The 17,143-nt window shown below is 39.8% G+C and overlaps 2 protein-coding genes across 5 annotated transcripts in view; one reads left to right on the top strand and one right to left on the bottom strand.

The window, feature by feature from the left end:
* The window catches only part of grm2b (glutamate receptor, metabotropic 2b), a 29,884-nt gene extending 17,075 nt beyond the window's left edge, over nt 1–12,809 (top strand). For all 3 annotated transcript variants that reach the window (XM_082155463.1, XM_082155462.1, XM_082155464.1), the window contains 4 exons: nt 5,320–6,157; nt 6,625–7,688; nt 11,486–11,666; nt 11,743–12,809. In XM_082155463.1, the coding sequence (XP_082011589.1) occupies nt 5,320–6,157; nt 6,625–7,688; nt 11,486–11,666; nt 11,743–11,816 (2,157 nt within the window). In that variant the 3' untranslated portion in view covers nt 11,817–12,809. The remainder of the gene's footprint in view (nt 1–5,319; nt 6,158–6,624; nt 7,689–11,485; nt 11,667–11,742) is intronic.
* A 133-nt stretch (nt 12,810–12,942) lies between these two features.
* rrp9 (ribosomal RNA processing 9, U3 small nucleolar RNA binding protein) overlaps nt 12,943–17,143 on the bottom strand; it is a 6,599-nt gene continuing 2,398 nt past the window's right edge. The window contains exons 8-15 of one of the 2 annotated variants that reach the window (XM_082155486.1): nt 16,741–16,833; nt 16,371–16,471; nt 16,146–16,280; nt 15,908–15,970; nt 14,683–14,837; nt 14,332–14,411; nt 14,037–14,110; nt 12,943–13,155 (exon numbers count right to left, since the gene is read on the bottom strand). In XM_082155486.1, the coding sequence (XP_082011612.1) occupies nt 13,062–13,155; nt 14,037–14,110; nt 14,332–14,411; nt 14,683–14,837; nt 15,908–15,970; nt 16,146–16,280; nt 16,371–16,471; nt 16,741–16,833 (795 nt within the window). In that variant the 3' untranslated portion in view covers nt 12,943–13,061. The remainder of the gene's footprint in view (nt 13,156–14,036; nt 14,111–14,331; nt 14,412–14,682; nt 14,838–15,907; nt 15,971–16,145; nt 16,281–16,370; nt 16,472–16,740; nt 16,834–17,143) is intronic. The other variant, XM_082155487.1, reaches the window with a different exon arrangement.

Below are 17,143 nucleotides of genomic sequence, written 5' to 3'. Positions count from 1 at the left end.
AGGAACCAGAGACTTCCATATTTCAATGAAATTTACACCTCAAATCAACATACTGTACAGTCAGCAAACACATAACATACACAGACGTTCAGTTGTGAAGTAAACACCAAATACTTTGGACTTTTATAGTAGCATTTTGGCTACCAAAATGGCTCAGTCTTTGGAGTTGTAGGAGTGAGACAGTGGCTGTTGGTATCATTAATTAATTGTAGCTCATGAAATAAACAATAGATGGAAAGAGTATTGTTGGCATATGACTTTAGAATGACTTGTCAAATGTCAAATGGGCCACATTTACAGTGCTTTTGCACTAGTTAACTTACTAGTAAATCTGAATCGAATGTTTTCATGTCAGATTGCACTCATTAAAAAGGCAGAAAACGGCATTTGATAATGCCAACCAATCAATAGCCAACATGCTCCTTTCATCGCCAGCACATTTTCTCTCCCGCACAAGGTGACGGAATATATTATCATGTTTCTTTAGCACAAAATGTGTGTGTGTGTGTGTGTGTTAGCACACAATTATAAATAATAATGACATGCATAAAGAATGTGACAAAATATCCTCAGGTGCTGTGTGGAATTAAGAGCAAGTATTGTCTGACTATTTCATGCTTGCAAGTCTCTTAAGGTGAAGAAGTTGTTTGCCAGGAGTCACTGTTCGTTAGTGTTTCTGTATGTAATATCGGAGTGGGTGTGTGTGTCTCAAGGTCACTCATATGGAGATCTCCACTGTGGTCTGAGACACTGAAAATGTTAATAGGTTGGAACTGCATGTGGTGTTCTTGGGATGCCAAAACAACAGACAAATAACACTCATAATTAATGCCATATAAATGCCAAGTCATTTGCATTTCCCACGTAATTAAAGAGAATTAAAACTAAATTAGAATTAGCACTCCAATATTTCAAACCACTATGCATACCTTGTTTATTTGTTTGTCATGTTTAGTCATTTGCAGTTCTCTAGCTCTTAACAGAGAGTGAAGACACCGTTTGGCTCAGTAGCACTTGGTGAAGAAGTGTCCTGGGAAAAAACAGATGGTGTTGTGATGTTTGGAGGCTGGGAAAGCTTGAAAAGGGGTTTTGCTGTCATAGAGCATCACTTGACCCTGTTTAGCCTTTCATTTGGGTGTGCAGCTCACATTCAGGACAGGAGCAGACACTTAATCATTCTTTCACAACCCTCTCTAACTGCTAGAACAGATGAAGCTTTGTTTTTGACCAGCTTTTGAAAAACGTTTTTAAATAAGATGAGAATTGCACAAAGATTGGATTATCATCCGTTTCATGTTAAAACTAAGAATTATAACTCAGGAACAACTAAATTATGGATTGAATTTTCTGATGAAATTGTGAGAGTTATTTGCCTCTGGAAAACTTGCAACCACAATGCTCCTCCCAGTGTGCTTCTTTTCTTTTTTTTTTTCTTTTATTTGCCAGGGGGTTGCTATGCAGTTACTAAGGTGTTTTGTTGCCAAGACATTACTAGATAATAAATATTATTATTATTATTATAAAAAAAACATGGCTTTTTAAGAATTTACTCATTTCCTTGATCTTTCCAGGTCTAGAAATTCCTTTATATACAGTGCCCTCCACAATTATTGAACCCCCTGGTAAATATGATCAAAATGGGCTGTAAAAAATAAATCTGCATCGATTATCCTTGTGATCTTTCATTCAAAAAATGTGCAAAATTCTAACCTTTCATTGAAGTAAAAGAATTGAAAGTGGGGGGAAATCACATTATGAAATAAATGTTTTTCTCCAAAACACGTTGGCCACAATTATTGAAACCCTTTTATTAAATACTTTTTGCAATCTCCTTTTGCCAAGATAACAGCTCTGAGTCTTCTTCTATAATGCCTGATGAGTTTGGAGAATAACTGACAAGAGATCAGAGACCATTCCTCCACACAGAATCTCTCCAGATCCTTCAGATTCCCAGATCCATGTTGGTGCTTCTTCTCTTCAGTTCAGCCCACTCATCAGGTCAGGGGACTGGGACGGTCATGGCAGAAGCTTCATTTTGTGCTCCACAACAAATTTTTGTTTTGATTTTGATGTTTGTTTTGGATCGTTGTCCTGATGGAAGATCCAACCACGGCCCATTATAAGATTTCTAGCAGAAGGCGTCAGGTTTTGATTTTTTATCTGTTGATATTTGATAGAATCCACAATGCCATGTATCTGAACAAGAAGTCCAGGACCTCCAGCAGAAAAATATGCCCACAACATTAAAGATCCACTGGTATATTAAATTGTACACATGGGGTACTTTTTATCCTTGTGTTCACCAAACCCATCTAGTGTGTTTGCTGCCAAAAAGCTCTGTTTTAGTCTCATCTGACCACAGAACCCTGTGTTGTTTGAAGATCCAGTCGTGTCTGACAATTAAATTTGCTGGAATTTGTTTTTGGATGAGCGAGGAGTTTTTTTTTTAAACCCTCCCAAACAACATGTGGGGATGTAGGGGTTGTTTGATAATTTTTTTTTTAGGCTTTCTGACCCTAAGACTCAACTAATCTCTGCAATTCTCCATCTGTGATCCTTGGAGAGTCTTTGGCCACTCAAACTTTCATACTCGCCGTGCATTAAGACAGTATAGACACACGTCCTTTTCCTGGCAGATTCATAACATCTTTAGTTGGTTATAACTTCTTAATTATTGCCCTGATGGTCAAAATGGGGATTTTCAATTCTTTAGCTATTGTCTTACAGCCACTTTCTAGTTTGTGATGCTCAACAATCTTTTGTTACGCATCAGAACTATATTCTGTGGTTTTACTCATTGTGATGGATGATTAAGGGGATTTGGCCTTTGTGTTTCCTCATATTTAAACTCCTGTGAAACACGAAGTCATAGCTGGACAGTTTCATGTTCCTAGTCACCCTGGTGTACTAAAAAAGGTAAATATTAATGGGAATATACTTCAGAGATATTTTACTCGTAAAAAATTCTAGGGGTTTCAATAATTGTGGCCAACATGTTTTGGAGAAAAACATTTATTTCATAATGTGATTTCCCCCCACTTTCAATTCTTTTACTTCAATGAAAGGTTAGAATTTTGCACATTTTTTGAATGAAAGATCACAAGGATAATCGATGCAGATTTATTTTTTACAGCCAATTTTGATCATATTTACCAGGGGGTTCAATAATTGTGGAGGGCACTGTATCCAGGTTTTCTATGACACTGAGAACCATGTATCTTAAAATAGATAGTTGCTGAGTGTGCATGTTTTTTTGTCTTATTTAAAATACTTTTAGGTCATAATACGGCCTCCTGGTTTAGAACCAGGGTTCTAGATGGTTGCTGGGTTGTTCTGGGTCATGCTCAGATGTTGCTTACTGGCTGAAGCAGAAAGAAGCTCATCTCTATATGATGCACTGGCCTCTAGATATGTCTTGGGATCCTTCCTTCAATGACAATTTTTGTTTTAGTCTGACTGAATTCGCACTTTCAGGTGCAGTGACAATGTCACGCTGCTTTTTAGAGCCTCACTGGAACTTTAACGTTATGCTATTATGATTTGCATCAAAAACCTCCTCTTAGAATGGGAAATGCAGCGAGGTCTACATCTCCATGTTCCGCTGTCTGGGTAGGGTAACAGTACACACACTAGAGTCAGCTCAGGTGGTCCCTGTCAAATGCTTCAGCGGCATTCTGCCCGTTTCTGTTTTCTGAAAAAAAAAAAGAATGTGTTGATACGCAACTGGAATATCAACATCTGCTCGAGCTTCTAAAGCTGAGAAGCAGTGGCCAGTGACGCTTAAGAGGTGTTGACGACCGCGTTCGATTTCCAGACAGCTCACACATATTAACAACACAGCTCATTTAAATCCTGATTTTTCTTCTACTTTTCTAATGGGTGGGTGGTGTGCCAATTCCTTTTTGGGGAAAATTTTTATGCCAGGAAAAAAAACAGGGCTAATTCAATGTAAGTATAATTTAAGAATTTTTTTCTCACTTTTGATTACGATTTAGCCTGACAATTGTCAAATTTAGCAGAGGTGAGATGCCAAACTAGCGTTCTTCCTCTGTGGCGGATTGCACTTGTCTAAATGAATTCGATTTTCTCAATTTCACCTCTTTGCAGACTGTCTGCTCTCCCTCAGGCTTGAATAAACTGAGCTATGTAAGTGTGCTTGTCAGAAACTGACATGTACGTTCACCACCCATCAGCTCTAATGTCTGTCAGCTGAGCTGAACCCAACAGCTACAACCAAATAATTTTGTTAAATTTTGAGTGATTATTTAAATCATGCTATCCATCTTACAGTCAGGCTTTTGTGTTCTGTCGTCCTCTTGTGATAATAGCTAGTTCATTAACAATACAGTAGAATTAAAGATTTTATGGTCTGTGACTTTCAACAAAAAAAATTCTATATTCTCAAGTAACAAAAATAGCACATTTTCTCTTTCCTCTGTCAACACTCTTAGTGTAAATTGAAAAATATCTCTCAAATCAGATTTTGAAGGTGTCATAGCCTGAGGAAACCTTACACCATATCTAACATTATAATTTTGTCTGCTAGCACAGTTATCTTACGTGATCAGAATTAGGTCTGTCTGAGTCCCATGAAACTATGGCCTGAAATGATAGGCTCAGATGAGGGAGATAGGAAAACAGGACAGAGGTAAAAGCTATATCTTTCTCCCTCCCACATTCAAAAGAATGTTATGGGACATCTTGCGCTTACCAAGTTTGCAGAGAGCATCTGTGGGTCACTGACTCATTGGGAAACTGGTTTTTTTAATTTATGGTAGATACTGAACAGCAAAAACAAACATTTTCAGTGACATAAAGGGCGCTTTGCACTATGTTTTTTAGTGGAAAAACCTGCATCTTATTTCATAACTGCTCACAGTCCCTCGTAACCTGATATTTGCACTGAAATAGCATTGCACCATATTAACATTTATTTTAAACAGGCGACTTTCATTCTGTTCAGAGCAAAAAGGCATTCTATGTAAATTAGGCTCATTATAGATTACCCCATATTCAGGAAACCCAGAGCTATTTGTCTGAGGCAATTACCATTGTGCTACTGCCACCCACAGAAAGCTGGCAGTAAACAGAAATTAAAAAAAGATTAACATTTCTACAATTTACATAATTAATGGATGGATGTTAAAATAATGTAGATAATGTGCCTAATTCCTTTAATAAAACAGCTACTTAAGCTAAATTTGCTATATGTCTTGTGGAAATCTTTGGTCTATGCAAAGTGTGGTAAAATGGTTGCATAAAATTATACTATAAAAAAGTATTACTGCCTAATAATCAATTATTTTTCTTTCTTTGCAGGTGGCAAACCTTCTTAGACTCTTCCAGATCCCACAGATAAGTTATGCTTCCACTAGTGCCAAGCTCAGCGACAAATCCCGTTACGATTATTTCGCCCGAACTGTCCCACCAGACTTCTATCAGGCTAAAGCCATAGCTGATATCATACGGTACTTCAACTGGACCTACGTTTCAACTGTAGCCTCAGAAGGTGACTACGGTGAGACGGGTATCGATGCGTTTCAACAAGAAGCCAGAGTACGCCAAATCTGCATCGCAACTTCAGTGAAAGTCAGCCGCTCAGTAAACAGAGGAAATTATGAAAATGTTATTCGTTCACTTCAGCAAAAAGCCAATGCCAAAGTGGTGATTCTCTTCACCAGAAGTGAAGATGCAAGGGAGCTGCTCTCTGCCGCAGCCAGGATGAACGCTACCTTCATTTGGGTGGCCAGCGACGGCTGGGGAGCGCAGGAGAGCGTAGTCCATGGCAGCGAGAAGGCCGCTAATGGGGCTTTCACCATTGAGCTTGCCTCATACTCTATTAGGGAGTTTGAAGACTATTTCACCAAGCTAACACCGGAATTGAACACACGGAACCCATGGTTTAGGGAATTCTGGGAGCATAGGTTTGGGTGTCGTCTACATGAACACGGCTGCGCCAGTAATAGCCTGAGGAATGGGTCGTTTAAGCCAGAATCAAAGATCATGTTTGTGGTGAATGCAGTCTATGCCATGGCCTATGCCCTGCACAACATGCGGCAAGCTGTGTGCCCCAATACCACAAAGGTGTGCGATGCCATGAAGCCAGGCAATGGAAAGAGGTTCTACCGGGAGTTTATTCTCAAGACTAAGTTTGATGGTGAGTAGCAACCAGTTGAGATCTTTTAAGTTATATTTCATTTAGTCCTATTTTTTTCAATAGAACATTTCCTCAATGAAGCAGTTCTTCAATTATCTACCTAAAATGTTATCTAACCAATAAGTTGATGCACCGAAACTTCATTTCACTTGCCACACATCCTTTATCAAATTATCAGAGAGCTCTCAACTGGTCTCCAAGAGAATGCAATCTCAGACAGGATAATCAGTTTGACAGACCATGAACTACATACTGATTTATTGGATGTGGTTTCAACAGATTAAATCTTTCAGTTTAAATGTTGAGAAATAAATTTGAGAGATTAGCTAACATTACATCACTAAGATCAGTTTCTGAATTGAGATTAATTGCACATTAAATTTAAAATGAATTAATGTTGCATGTAGTCTATGGCTTCAGGATTCAGACTTTAATAAAGGTACTGTAATGTTGTTAAACCTTTTCAGCCCCTTTTAGGCCTGCTGACACTGAGAACGTGGTGCGGTTCACCTCATTAGGTGACTGCCTGGGTCGCTACAACATCTTCCACTACCACAAAGAGGAAAACAAGTTTTTCTACCGGAAGGTAGGCTACTGGGCACAGAGCTTAGTGCTCAATACCAGTCTGGTGCCTTGGGCAGGTGGAGCAATTCCTACATCTCAGTGCAGTGACCCATGCCAACCTAATGAAGCTAAAAGCATGCAACCTGGGGACGTGTGTTGTTGGATTTGCATCCCATGCCAACCCCACCAATACCTCCTAGATGAATTTACCTGTGTGGACTGTGGATTTGGAGAATGGCCGCTTGCTAACCTCACAGGGTGCTATGAGCTTCCGGAGGAGTACATCCACTGGTCGGACGCATGGGCAGTAGGACCTGTCACCATTGCCTGTCTGGGGATGCTGTGTACGCTTGCTGTGGCTGTGGTTTTCTTACGGAACAATGACACTCCGGTGGTGAAAGCTAGCGGTCGAGAACTTTCATACATCCTGCTATTTGGTGTACTCCTTTGCTATGCCATGACCTTCATTTACATTGCCAAACCTTCGGCATTTGTCTGCACCCTGCGTCGTCTTGGCCTTGGCTCCTCCTTTGCGGTTTGTTACTCGGCTTTGCTGACGAAGACCAACAGGATTGCTCGGATCTTTGGTGGAGCAAGAGACAGTGCCCAACGTCCACGCTTCATCAGCCCTGCCTCTCAGGTAGCAATCTGTGCCATACTGATCTCTGCCCAGCTGTTGGTCGCTCTTGTCTGGTTGCTGGTAGAGGCACCGGGTGTGAGGAAAGAGGTGGGTCCAGATCGAAGAGATGTGGTGACTCTGAAATGCAACAGCCTGGACTCAAGCATGCTGGTGTCCCTCACCTACAACTGCATCCTCATCATCCTCTGCACCTTCTATGCCTTCAAGACCAGGAAATGTCCAGAGAACTTCAACGAGGCCAAGTTCATCGGCTTCACCATGTACACCACCTGCATCATCTGGCTGGCCTTCCAGCCCATCTTCTACGTCACTGCCAGTGACTACAGAGTAAGTAGGATACAAAGTTAGAAACAAGTTTGAAGGTACATGCCAGTCTATTGTAGTGATATCATCTACTTCAGTTGTTCCCAACCATGGTTCTGGAGTACTCCCAAGAATACACTTTTTGGATGTCTCCCTTATCTAATGCACCCAGGTTTTGGAGTCTCTATTTATGAACTGATAAGTTGAATCATGTGTTGATTATGGTAGTGGTGTCCAGTCCTACTCCTTAGTTCTAAATTGGCCCAACACCCCTGTCTGGAAGTTTCTAGTAATCCCGGAGAGCTTGATAAGGTGATTCAGATGTGTTTGATTACAGTAGGAGCTAAAACTCTGCAGGACAGTTGACCTACAAAAGCAGAATTGAAGAACCCTGCATTAGGGAGACAATGTGCTGTGTTGGAGATACTCCATGACTAGGGGTGGGAACCACTGATTTATTTCACATAGACGTGCTCCTAAAAGGCACATAAAGACAAAAAAAAGCAATGATCTAACATCCTGTTTATGTGCACAGTTCCTAGCCAGAACAAGCTGCAAAATTAACCAGAATTTATGCCAGTAGTGGCTATGCAAGATTGTCTTTGATTCTTATGCTAAAGAGGAGATACTTCATGAACCTCCATACATTGACCCAAACAGATTTCTGCTGAAATGTAACTGTAAATGTAAAATGTAATACATTTGAGTTAATTAGATTATGCAGTGAATACCCTATTACCATATGGCAAAACATCCTTGAAATTTTGCTTTTTTCAGAAGACAGAAGCAGTCGAAAGATATGCCAAAAACTCATAACTCAAGACTCATTTCAGTCTTGAGGTTTTCTGCAAGTCATGACACCAAACAGGAGATTACTTTTAGAGCTGGCCTCCGGCTCTCATAACCAGACAAACTCAGTGTGCCAGCTCAAACATACAGTGATGTGAATGTCTAGTCGATATAGTAGCACTATCTGAGGGATGAGGGCTGCCTGTCGCATGTTATCAGGACTCTCATCGCTGTGGGGTGAGAGATGTCAGAGCTCTGTTAGTTTCATTGTAGACACGGTCATCAAGAATGCCCCCTGGCTGAGAGTGGCAATCCCTGCACTGCAACAGCAAATCGTTTTACAACACAAACACACTATATCCACAGAGAATTATACCAGTTATTATACCAGACAATTATATCATTTTGGTGCTGTCAATATCAGTTCTGGAGTGCTATGTAGTATCAGCCAGTTAACCTTTGGAGGAAGAAGAGAAGAGGCAATACCTAAAGATTAAGTGTCAGGGAAAAGATTTATTTCACCACTATAATAGTTTGATTTTTTGGCTTGGGAGGTCTGAATAAACCAGAGGTCGTCAATCCTGCTCCTGGAGACCCAATGGCCTGTAAAGTTGGCCTGTTGGCCTGTAAAAGGTTTTCAACTTGAAGTAGGCTGCACAGACCAATTGTGTATGACATCAAAGTACCTCGAGATTGATTCGAAAGGTATCACTCCCGCTGTACTTTGATGTCATACACCAGGGGTTTCCAATCCTGCTACTGGAGGGCCACTGTCCTGTAGAGTTTAACTCCAACTTGACTCAACACACCCGCCTGGAAGTTTCTAGTATGCCTAGTAAGGCTATGTTCACACTTAGCGTCTTTTTTCAAACTGCCAGCGTCTGTTCTACATTATAACCCTATGGAGTAAACCGTTTTTTCAAAAAAGTCCTGAGCGCTTTTTTAGACGCCACCGCCGGCGTCTTTTTCTGCAGCTCAGAGCGTCTTTTTAAGTTGAAAAAAGTTCAACTTTTCTGAAAAGAACGCCCTACGTCAAGCGCCTTTTTGACAGCTGACCAATGACAAGCGAGTAGCGAGACCTGTCGTTTCCATAACAACAAGAACAACTGTCTGTCGTGCACCCACAAACGTCTTTGTGAACCGACATTCTCCTCCCCGGTAACTTCAAAAGCCAACGCAAGAGCCAACTTTCTCTTTCTCGACATTTTTTGCATCACACAGCACTAGGCTACTGTTGCAGCTCTTGTTATAGCAGCCCGGTCTCACCCCAAAACGTCATATACTGACGCGTCTTGACCATGCGTCAACATACGACGAAAAGGGTACCCCTTTAACGTCAATATGAGACGCAGACAGAAGCGCACCAGCAGCGCCTCCTAGCGGTACCCTAACGCATACCTAAACCTACCCATAACCCAAATCGTCACATATGGACGTTATGGGGGTACCCTTTTCGTCGTATGTTGACGCATGGTCAAGACGCGTCAGTATATGCGCCAGCCACAAAAGACGCGCTCGGCTGCTATTTGTAACCGAACGCTGCCAGCGTTTTTTTTTGCTAAAAAAACGCCGTTGTCAACTTTTTCTTGTCAAAAAAGACGCTAAGTGTGAACATAGCCTTAGACCTTAATTAGTGTATGGCTGTACATATGTATGACCTGAACCATCTAAGACAAATTATTAAAGGAGCAGTATGTTTAATTGACAGCTAGCGGTTGAAATGGGTACTACAGTCCAAATTCAAAATATTTGGGAGAGTTGTTTCCCGGCCCCTCCTCCTCAGACTCTACGCACATGCGGGTTGCCAGATTGAGGACACGCAACAGGAACGAGGGCGAGAAGCCTTAAGTTGATCAGTTGATTTATCCTGGTCTTAGAGCTTTTCAGATAGATGCCGAGGCTTTTTAGATCGGGTAGAATCTGAAATCTCTGACCCAGTTAGTTCGCTGGCCATGGTTGCAATATGCTGTGTTTTCCGCCAACTGGCATCCCCGGGGTGTCAAAATACTATTGGGTGGGATTTCACAGACCAAAACAAAAACAGAGGCTGCATCCGAAATTGCATACTCTGAGTAGGTGCTTATTTTGAATAAGTAATAACTTCATGACCGCTAAAAAAGTATGTTCTATATAATATGAATGTGTGTAGTATGAATGTAATCTGAACGTACTACATTCGCCATGTTGTCATTGTCATGTGACCTTCCAGCGTCAGTTACATCGCTTCACTTCCATTTATAAATCCTCTCCCGTGGCCTCATGGGATAGTAAAGTGTCCATTATATGCACACTTTAGAATCTCGTCGTAAGTAGTAGGTCATCCGGGTACTTCTTGCCTCCTCTTTTATGAGTACTGTGAATTCGGAAAGACTTATTTTTTTCGCCTACTATATAGTAAGGAAGTATGCGATTTCGGATGCAGTCTGACATTCCAACCCGGAAATCACATTTCAAAGGTGAATAACTGGCTCTAGCATTGTTTTTTTTAGAGAAACGAGTATGTGAACTTCACATGTTTCCTAAATATCTGCAAACATATGGTATTTGTATGCGTTAGTTCAGCCAAAAATATTACATACAGCACCTTTAATCTGGTATTACCTCATGTTATTTGGACATATTATGATAATATCTCTCCATTGCATTCTTTGAAGTACCAATGTAAATACAATGGTACATGCATTTAATAATCACTTGATACCATGGTAAATATCAAAGTGCTTGGGTATTATCTTATATCATCACTTTACAAAGCTACCAACACAGAACTTATTCAGGCAATGAATACAGAACATAGTTCAATCAAAAACCGGTCCTATTTAACCTTATATTTTGCTTAAAGAAAATAAAGCCTATTTTTAGTCTTCATTTGTTCATGCAAAATATGAAATATTCTTTCCTTTTAATTTTGCCCTGAAATCTGACCAAGGCTGGTGTTAATGCCATTCATTGTGTATGGTAACAAACTGTTGTGAGCCAGGTTGAATGATACACTTATCTGAACATGTTAAATCCGGTTGATCCCTGTACAGGTGCAGACCACTACCATGTGCATCTCCGTCAGTCTGAGCGGCTCCGTGGTGCTCGGCTGCCTCTTCGCCCCCAAGATCCACATCATCCTTTTCCAGCCGCAGAAGAATGTGACCACTCTGAGGGCCAAAGAAAACCGATTCTCCACGGCAGTCACCGCACCGAGCTCCACCTACTCACAAGGTAACCACATTCACTCCTAAAGCTTCAGCTAATGGTTATTGATCATTTCCTTTATAGCAATTATCTTTTTCCACAGCTTCAGCCTCTACTATAGTACCAACTGTGTGTAACGGGCGAGAAGTGGTGGACTCTACGACATCATCGTTGTGAAGACGTATTCAAGCAAGATGGGGCCAATTTTATGTCACATCATCAAAATCAGGAGTTGAATGCAATTTCGTAGACTTGTGCTCTTTATTTGATACTCTAATCAAATATTTGGAGTCAATCTCAGTTTATCTCATGATCTTATCCTGGACACCTATGCATCATTCTTGATGGTGTCCCAAATGATCCCGTGGTCACCTCTATCTTGACCAAGCATGTTTTTGTCTTTCAGTTACACAATAAAGCTATTCTTTATGATCAAGAGCTTTGAAAGGACAAGGACCATTGTAAATGTGATTATAAATCCATGTGCCAATGTGCTAGTCTAGTAAATTTAAAGCCACTTGACAAGGGAATGGAAGTTGTTTTGAAGAAACATGACGCTGCAACTAGACTTGGCCATATGTGCCCTTTATTTATGTACACTACAAAAGATGTTGACTAGTCTTAAGTAATGTTAACAGTAGACTTTGATTTCTCAGTCTTTATAACTGTATTTCGTTGGACTTCAGCGAGTCGTCGTTGGGGAAAGGCATGATAAACGAATGTTTCAGTCTCGTGATTACGACAACCACAGGACCTTGATCACCAATGAGACTTGCACAAGATATATTATGATTTGTTTTATGTACCCCAGGGTATGTGATTTTAGATGCTGTATTCTCAGTAAATGGGAGACTGTAACCGATTTCTCGTTTTAGTTTGGTGGTAAAATAGTCCAATTTCATTTGGAGATGAGTTTGTCTTTTTAGTGTTGTGGTATAAAGTCTCACGTTCGGTCCTCATTGATTAGTTTAGGTGTCATTGCAAGATGAAAAAACTAACTATATTATATATTTCCCTTTTTTGAACTTGCATTAAATTCTTAGTTGTCAGTTTTGGGGAAAAAAGTAGGTAACAATACAGATGTTTTAATGTGAATTTTGGTGAACCAGTCAGTGTTATACTTGTAATATATGTAAATAAATTCTTTTTAAAAAATAAATCACGGAAGTCTTCATTTGGCTCACACCACTCCTCTACCAATCAATAAGTACATTATTTCATTTGAGTTCAACATGTAGACTCTACCACTATTAACAGATTTGTGCTTGTATATAGAGCTGTAGACAAAAGAAGCGAAACAGAAAAACACAATAGAAATTTAATCAAAAGCTTCTTTTTTACAAAATCTTCTGACATGTAAAGAAAACAAAAAGGCAACCAAAAGTTCTCCGATACCAAATTCAAATCCTAGATCATGTCCCATTATTGGACCACTTCTTGCTCTTTCGCTTGTCGTTTCAGAGGAATGATATACAGTCCGTTCTTAGCTTCCTTTATTCTCCACCATCGGCCCAACCTGAAAAAGACAGAACAAAACAGGACACACTGAGCTAAAGAATGTCAACATAACGAAATGTATAAATGCTACACACAACGGATCAATTCACTTCAGATTACTGCCATCTAGGGATAGTACAATGTTACTGCATAAAATCACGCCTTGAAGGTACATGCATTGATTTTGTTCAAATAAATTGAACAAGTAAAAAATAAATGAATACAAATATTAATGTATTATATTATTAATACATTAATAAAAAGTTATCCATCTACCTTTGAGTAACCTTTAGTGACTAGTAGCTGAACTCAACTTTTGATCAAGATCACAAATAGCAAAATAAACCTCCTACAGAAGATCAAAATCATATATTATATGCAGGATATAGGTTTTGAATGACCAATACTATCAATATGATATTGATAGTTACTAAAACTTAGAGACCAATGGCTGATAGGCTGCATTTGAAATCGCACACTTCCCCACTATATACTAGGCGAAAAACAGTATGTGACAAAAGAAGCATTTCCGAATGACCTAGTTCTTCATGTGAGATTCTGAAGTGTGCATACGATGAACACTTTACTATCCCATGAGGCCGTGCGGGAGAGGATTTGTGAATGGCAGTGAAGTGACGCAACATGATGAGAGCATAGCGCCAGATTACATTCAAACTATATAGAACGTAATTTTACTCAAAATAATGACCTACTCAAGTGAGTGTGTGATTTCGGACGCAGCCATAGTGTTCATATACCCCATACAATTAAACCACTTGTACAGAATACCTGAAAACAGAAAATGTGCACCACTGACTGACAAAATGATTGGTCTTTGCAAACGGCACTACATGAAAAATAATCATTAGTGTCAATCAGATACGCTTAAAAACACTTCACCTGTGCTCCTGTCCAACTCCCGCCACAAGAAACTTCCCAGAGTTTGAGAACTTCAGACTGTTCACAAATCCAGTCTAAAAGAGAAATGATTAACATTCGTTATACTGCAGGTTACTGTAAGAGACGTCATGTGTGGCCACTGTGCAGTGGAAAAATAGTGGTATTATGAACTGATTCATTATTCATCCTCTCCACATGAAGTGTGCTGCTTTCTCCACACACACAAAAGGACGTGATTCAATAGCAGACGGACAGTAACCCGTCTATTAGAGCTGTATGGATCTGTCCTGCTCACCACAGGGATGCTGAAGAGCGGCTCCAGGCCTCTGAATCCCTGCCCACACTTCCACAGCTGCACCGCGGAATTATGGGAGCCTGGGGAGGGACAACAATGATGTTGATGATAATCAGGTGTTTGGAGAGCAGTCTCGCATGGAAATACAGAAGGCGGAGTGCTTTGTGGACAAGGTAAAAGTGGAACGAGGATAGATTATGATGGTAATATTTGTACTTGAAGGTAATCGTGTGTGAGTGCGTGTGAGACAAAAAAGCAAATGCGAGTTTGTGGGCGGCTGTAGATTTAAGTGCACTGGGTTTGTTTCCTGTGAGAGTGTGCGTGTGTGTGTGTGTGTGTGTGTGTGTGCACCTGAGGCACCTGATGCCACGGTGTCGGAGTTGTGCAGCGCCGCCACAGACGACACCCAGTATGGCTGCTCCAGACCCGTGTTGCCATGGCTACCGTGGGCTTTCTTCACTGTGCTCACCGGCTTCTTCTTATTAACCGTCCAAATAGAAATAGAGCTGGACAAAACCACAGAAGGGTGACCTTTCATCACTTATGCATTAAAGCATGGATTTCTTAAGTTTTTTTGATAACAGAAATCCTTTGAGCTAAAATATTTACTGAAATACCTCCTGAGATTTTAGTTAATATTTCAGCAATATAACAAATTTCACAATGTGTAAATTCATTCTATAGATATTTATCATCTCAGGATAAATTATCTGCTTCCATAGAGCATAAAAATCAGTGTTGCTTAAGTATTATTTATATACAATTATAGTATATACTGTTTTAGTAATTTTGTTATATGCTTTTTTCCTTTTTATTAGATTTGTTATATATTGTCTTATATTTAGCTTTAATTTATTTTTGTCAGGTTAGTAATTTTAGCACTTAAACTTGTTTCAGTTAGTTGCAAGGCAACATTGAAAATTTGAAGTATTATTTCATCTTTATTACAATGACCAAAAATTATTGTTAATAGTTGTAGTCTTTACAATAACAACACTGGTAAAAACATGAGTAAATGCAATTGAGAAGATCAATGACAGTGTAGCATAAAGCTTATTATTAATGAAAGTTATGCACTCTTTAAAAAAAAATCTAGCCGAATTGAAAAAAGCAGTGTCTGAAATCATCCCCTATTCCCTTAAATAGGGCAATATTTGACGGGACAGCCATTTGTAGTGGTGTCTGAAACCATAGTGGACGTTATTGAGTGCACTCATTCAATCCCACAATGCACCACAATAACGAGTGTACAACCGATGTACACTCAACGGCTAGAGAATACCCATAATGCACTGTGAGAGTCACGTGCCGAATGAATTCCTGAGTCTCGCCAGATTTTCCAAACCAATGTGGGTACAGCGTAATATCATACAAGTATAAATTCCTTTTTAATTGGTTATTAAATTGTTTAATTAAGGTTTATAGATAGATTCCATGACAGAGTTCAAGATAAATCTCTTCATCTTCAGGAGCACTCAGTGTCCGAATTCCTTCAAGTGGATTATATTAGTGGACTAACGTAGGGAATAGTGAATGAGGGTATAGGGAGCGATTTCAGACACAGCCAAAGACTTACCCATCATCTCCTCCAGTGACCATGTGTTCTTCATTAATAAGCTGGACACAATCAATGGAGCCCCTTCAGACAGACAGAGGACATCATTACATACAGGAAGGTGAAAATAATTTATCCTTAGATATGGCAAAATTAATTAAATCATAACTGCTGATGTAGCTAAGCCCAAACTCTTGCTTTAATAGAGGAGGTTTTGAGGTCATAACGCTAGAACGGTACGTCACAACTGCAAACTCACTCGTGTCCGTGAAAGACCAGCTGTGATTCTTCTGCTATTTTCCACACTCGCACTGTTCTGTCCCGTCCTCCTGCGGTCACACATCTCTCTCTGCTCAAACAGTCCAACCCAGTGATCATGTCCTGGTGGCCGAACCTGACGAATAAACACAAATGAACCTTGTGAGTAACGAGCAAGTACAGTTCTCTTTCTTCTTATAATACTCATATCAGCTGGTATACCTACAGGGTTTCTACATAAGCGTTCTCGTCCACACTCCACACTTTTATAGAGCGGTCATGTGATGCGCTGTAGAGGGTATGAGTCCCTCGTCTAAAGGCTAAACCCTGTGGAGGAAGCAGAAGCATTTCGTTCAATTCAGTCGAATGAGTACAAACAGTAAGTAAATGAAATATAAGCTTGGAATTTCCCATCATCGAAAGCAGGGGTGTCCAATCCTGCTCCTGGAGGGCCGACGTCCTGCAGAGGAAGTGTCTAGTGAGTCTAGTCTCTGCAGGACAGTGGATTGGACACCCCTGATCTAAAGTCATAATGTTTCATTAAAAACAAACTCGGGTCAGAGAATGCACATGTCCATTAGAGATCCTGTACTCACTGATACAGGGCCTCTGTGTCCTACAAACTTGTACAGATGTTTACATGTCACCGGATCCCAGATCATGACGAGTTTATTCATGTCGCCACTAGCCTAGAAAATAAAGAAAAAAAGTCCCTATTAAATTGCATCCAACTTTGTGTTTTCAATTAATTGGCAAAAACTGTAACACAAAAAAAAAGCACAAAAAACAGTACAATTATTCTAATTACTCTAAAACAATGCAATCCACAAATATAAAATGATTAAAACATATATTAAATAGACTGATTAGATGGATAAATGGATTTTTTTTCATGTTTTTGATTCAAGTCTGTTCTATTCACCAAGGTTGCATTTATTTGATTAAAAATACAGTAAAAACAGTAATATTGTGAAATATTTTTACTATTTAAATGAACTG

Source organism: Leuciscus leuciscus (genome assembly GCF_965113295.1).
Source record: "Leuciscus leuciscus genome assembly, chromosome: 23".
Taxonomy (NCBI): Eukaryota; Metazoa; Chordata; class Actinopteri; order Cypriniformes; family Leuciscidae; genus Leuciscus; species Leuciscus leuciscus.
This window is presented reverse-complemented; position numbering and strand designations above follow the sequence as displayed.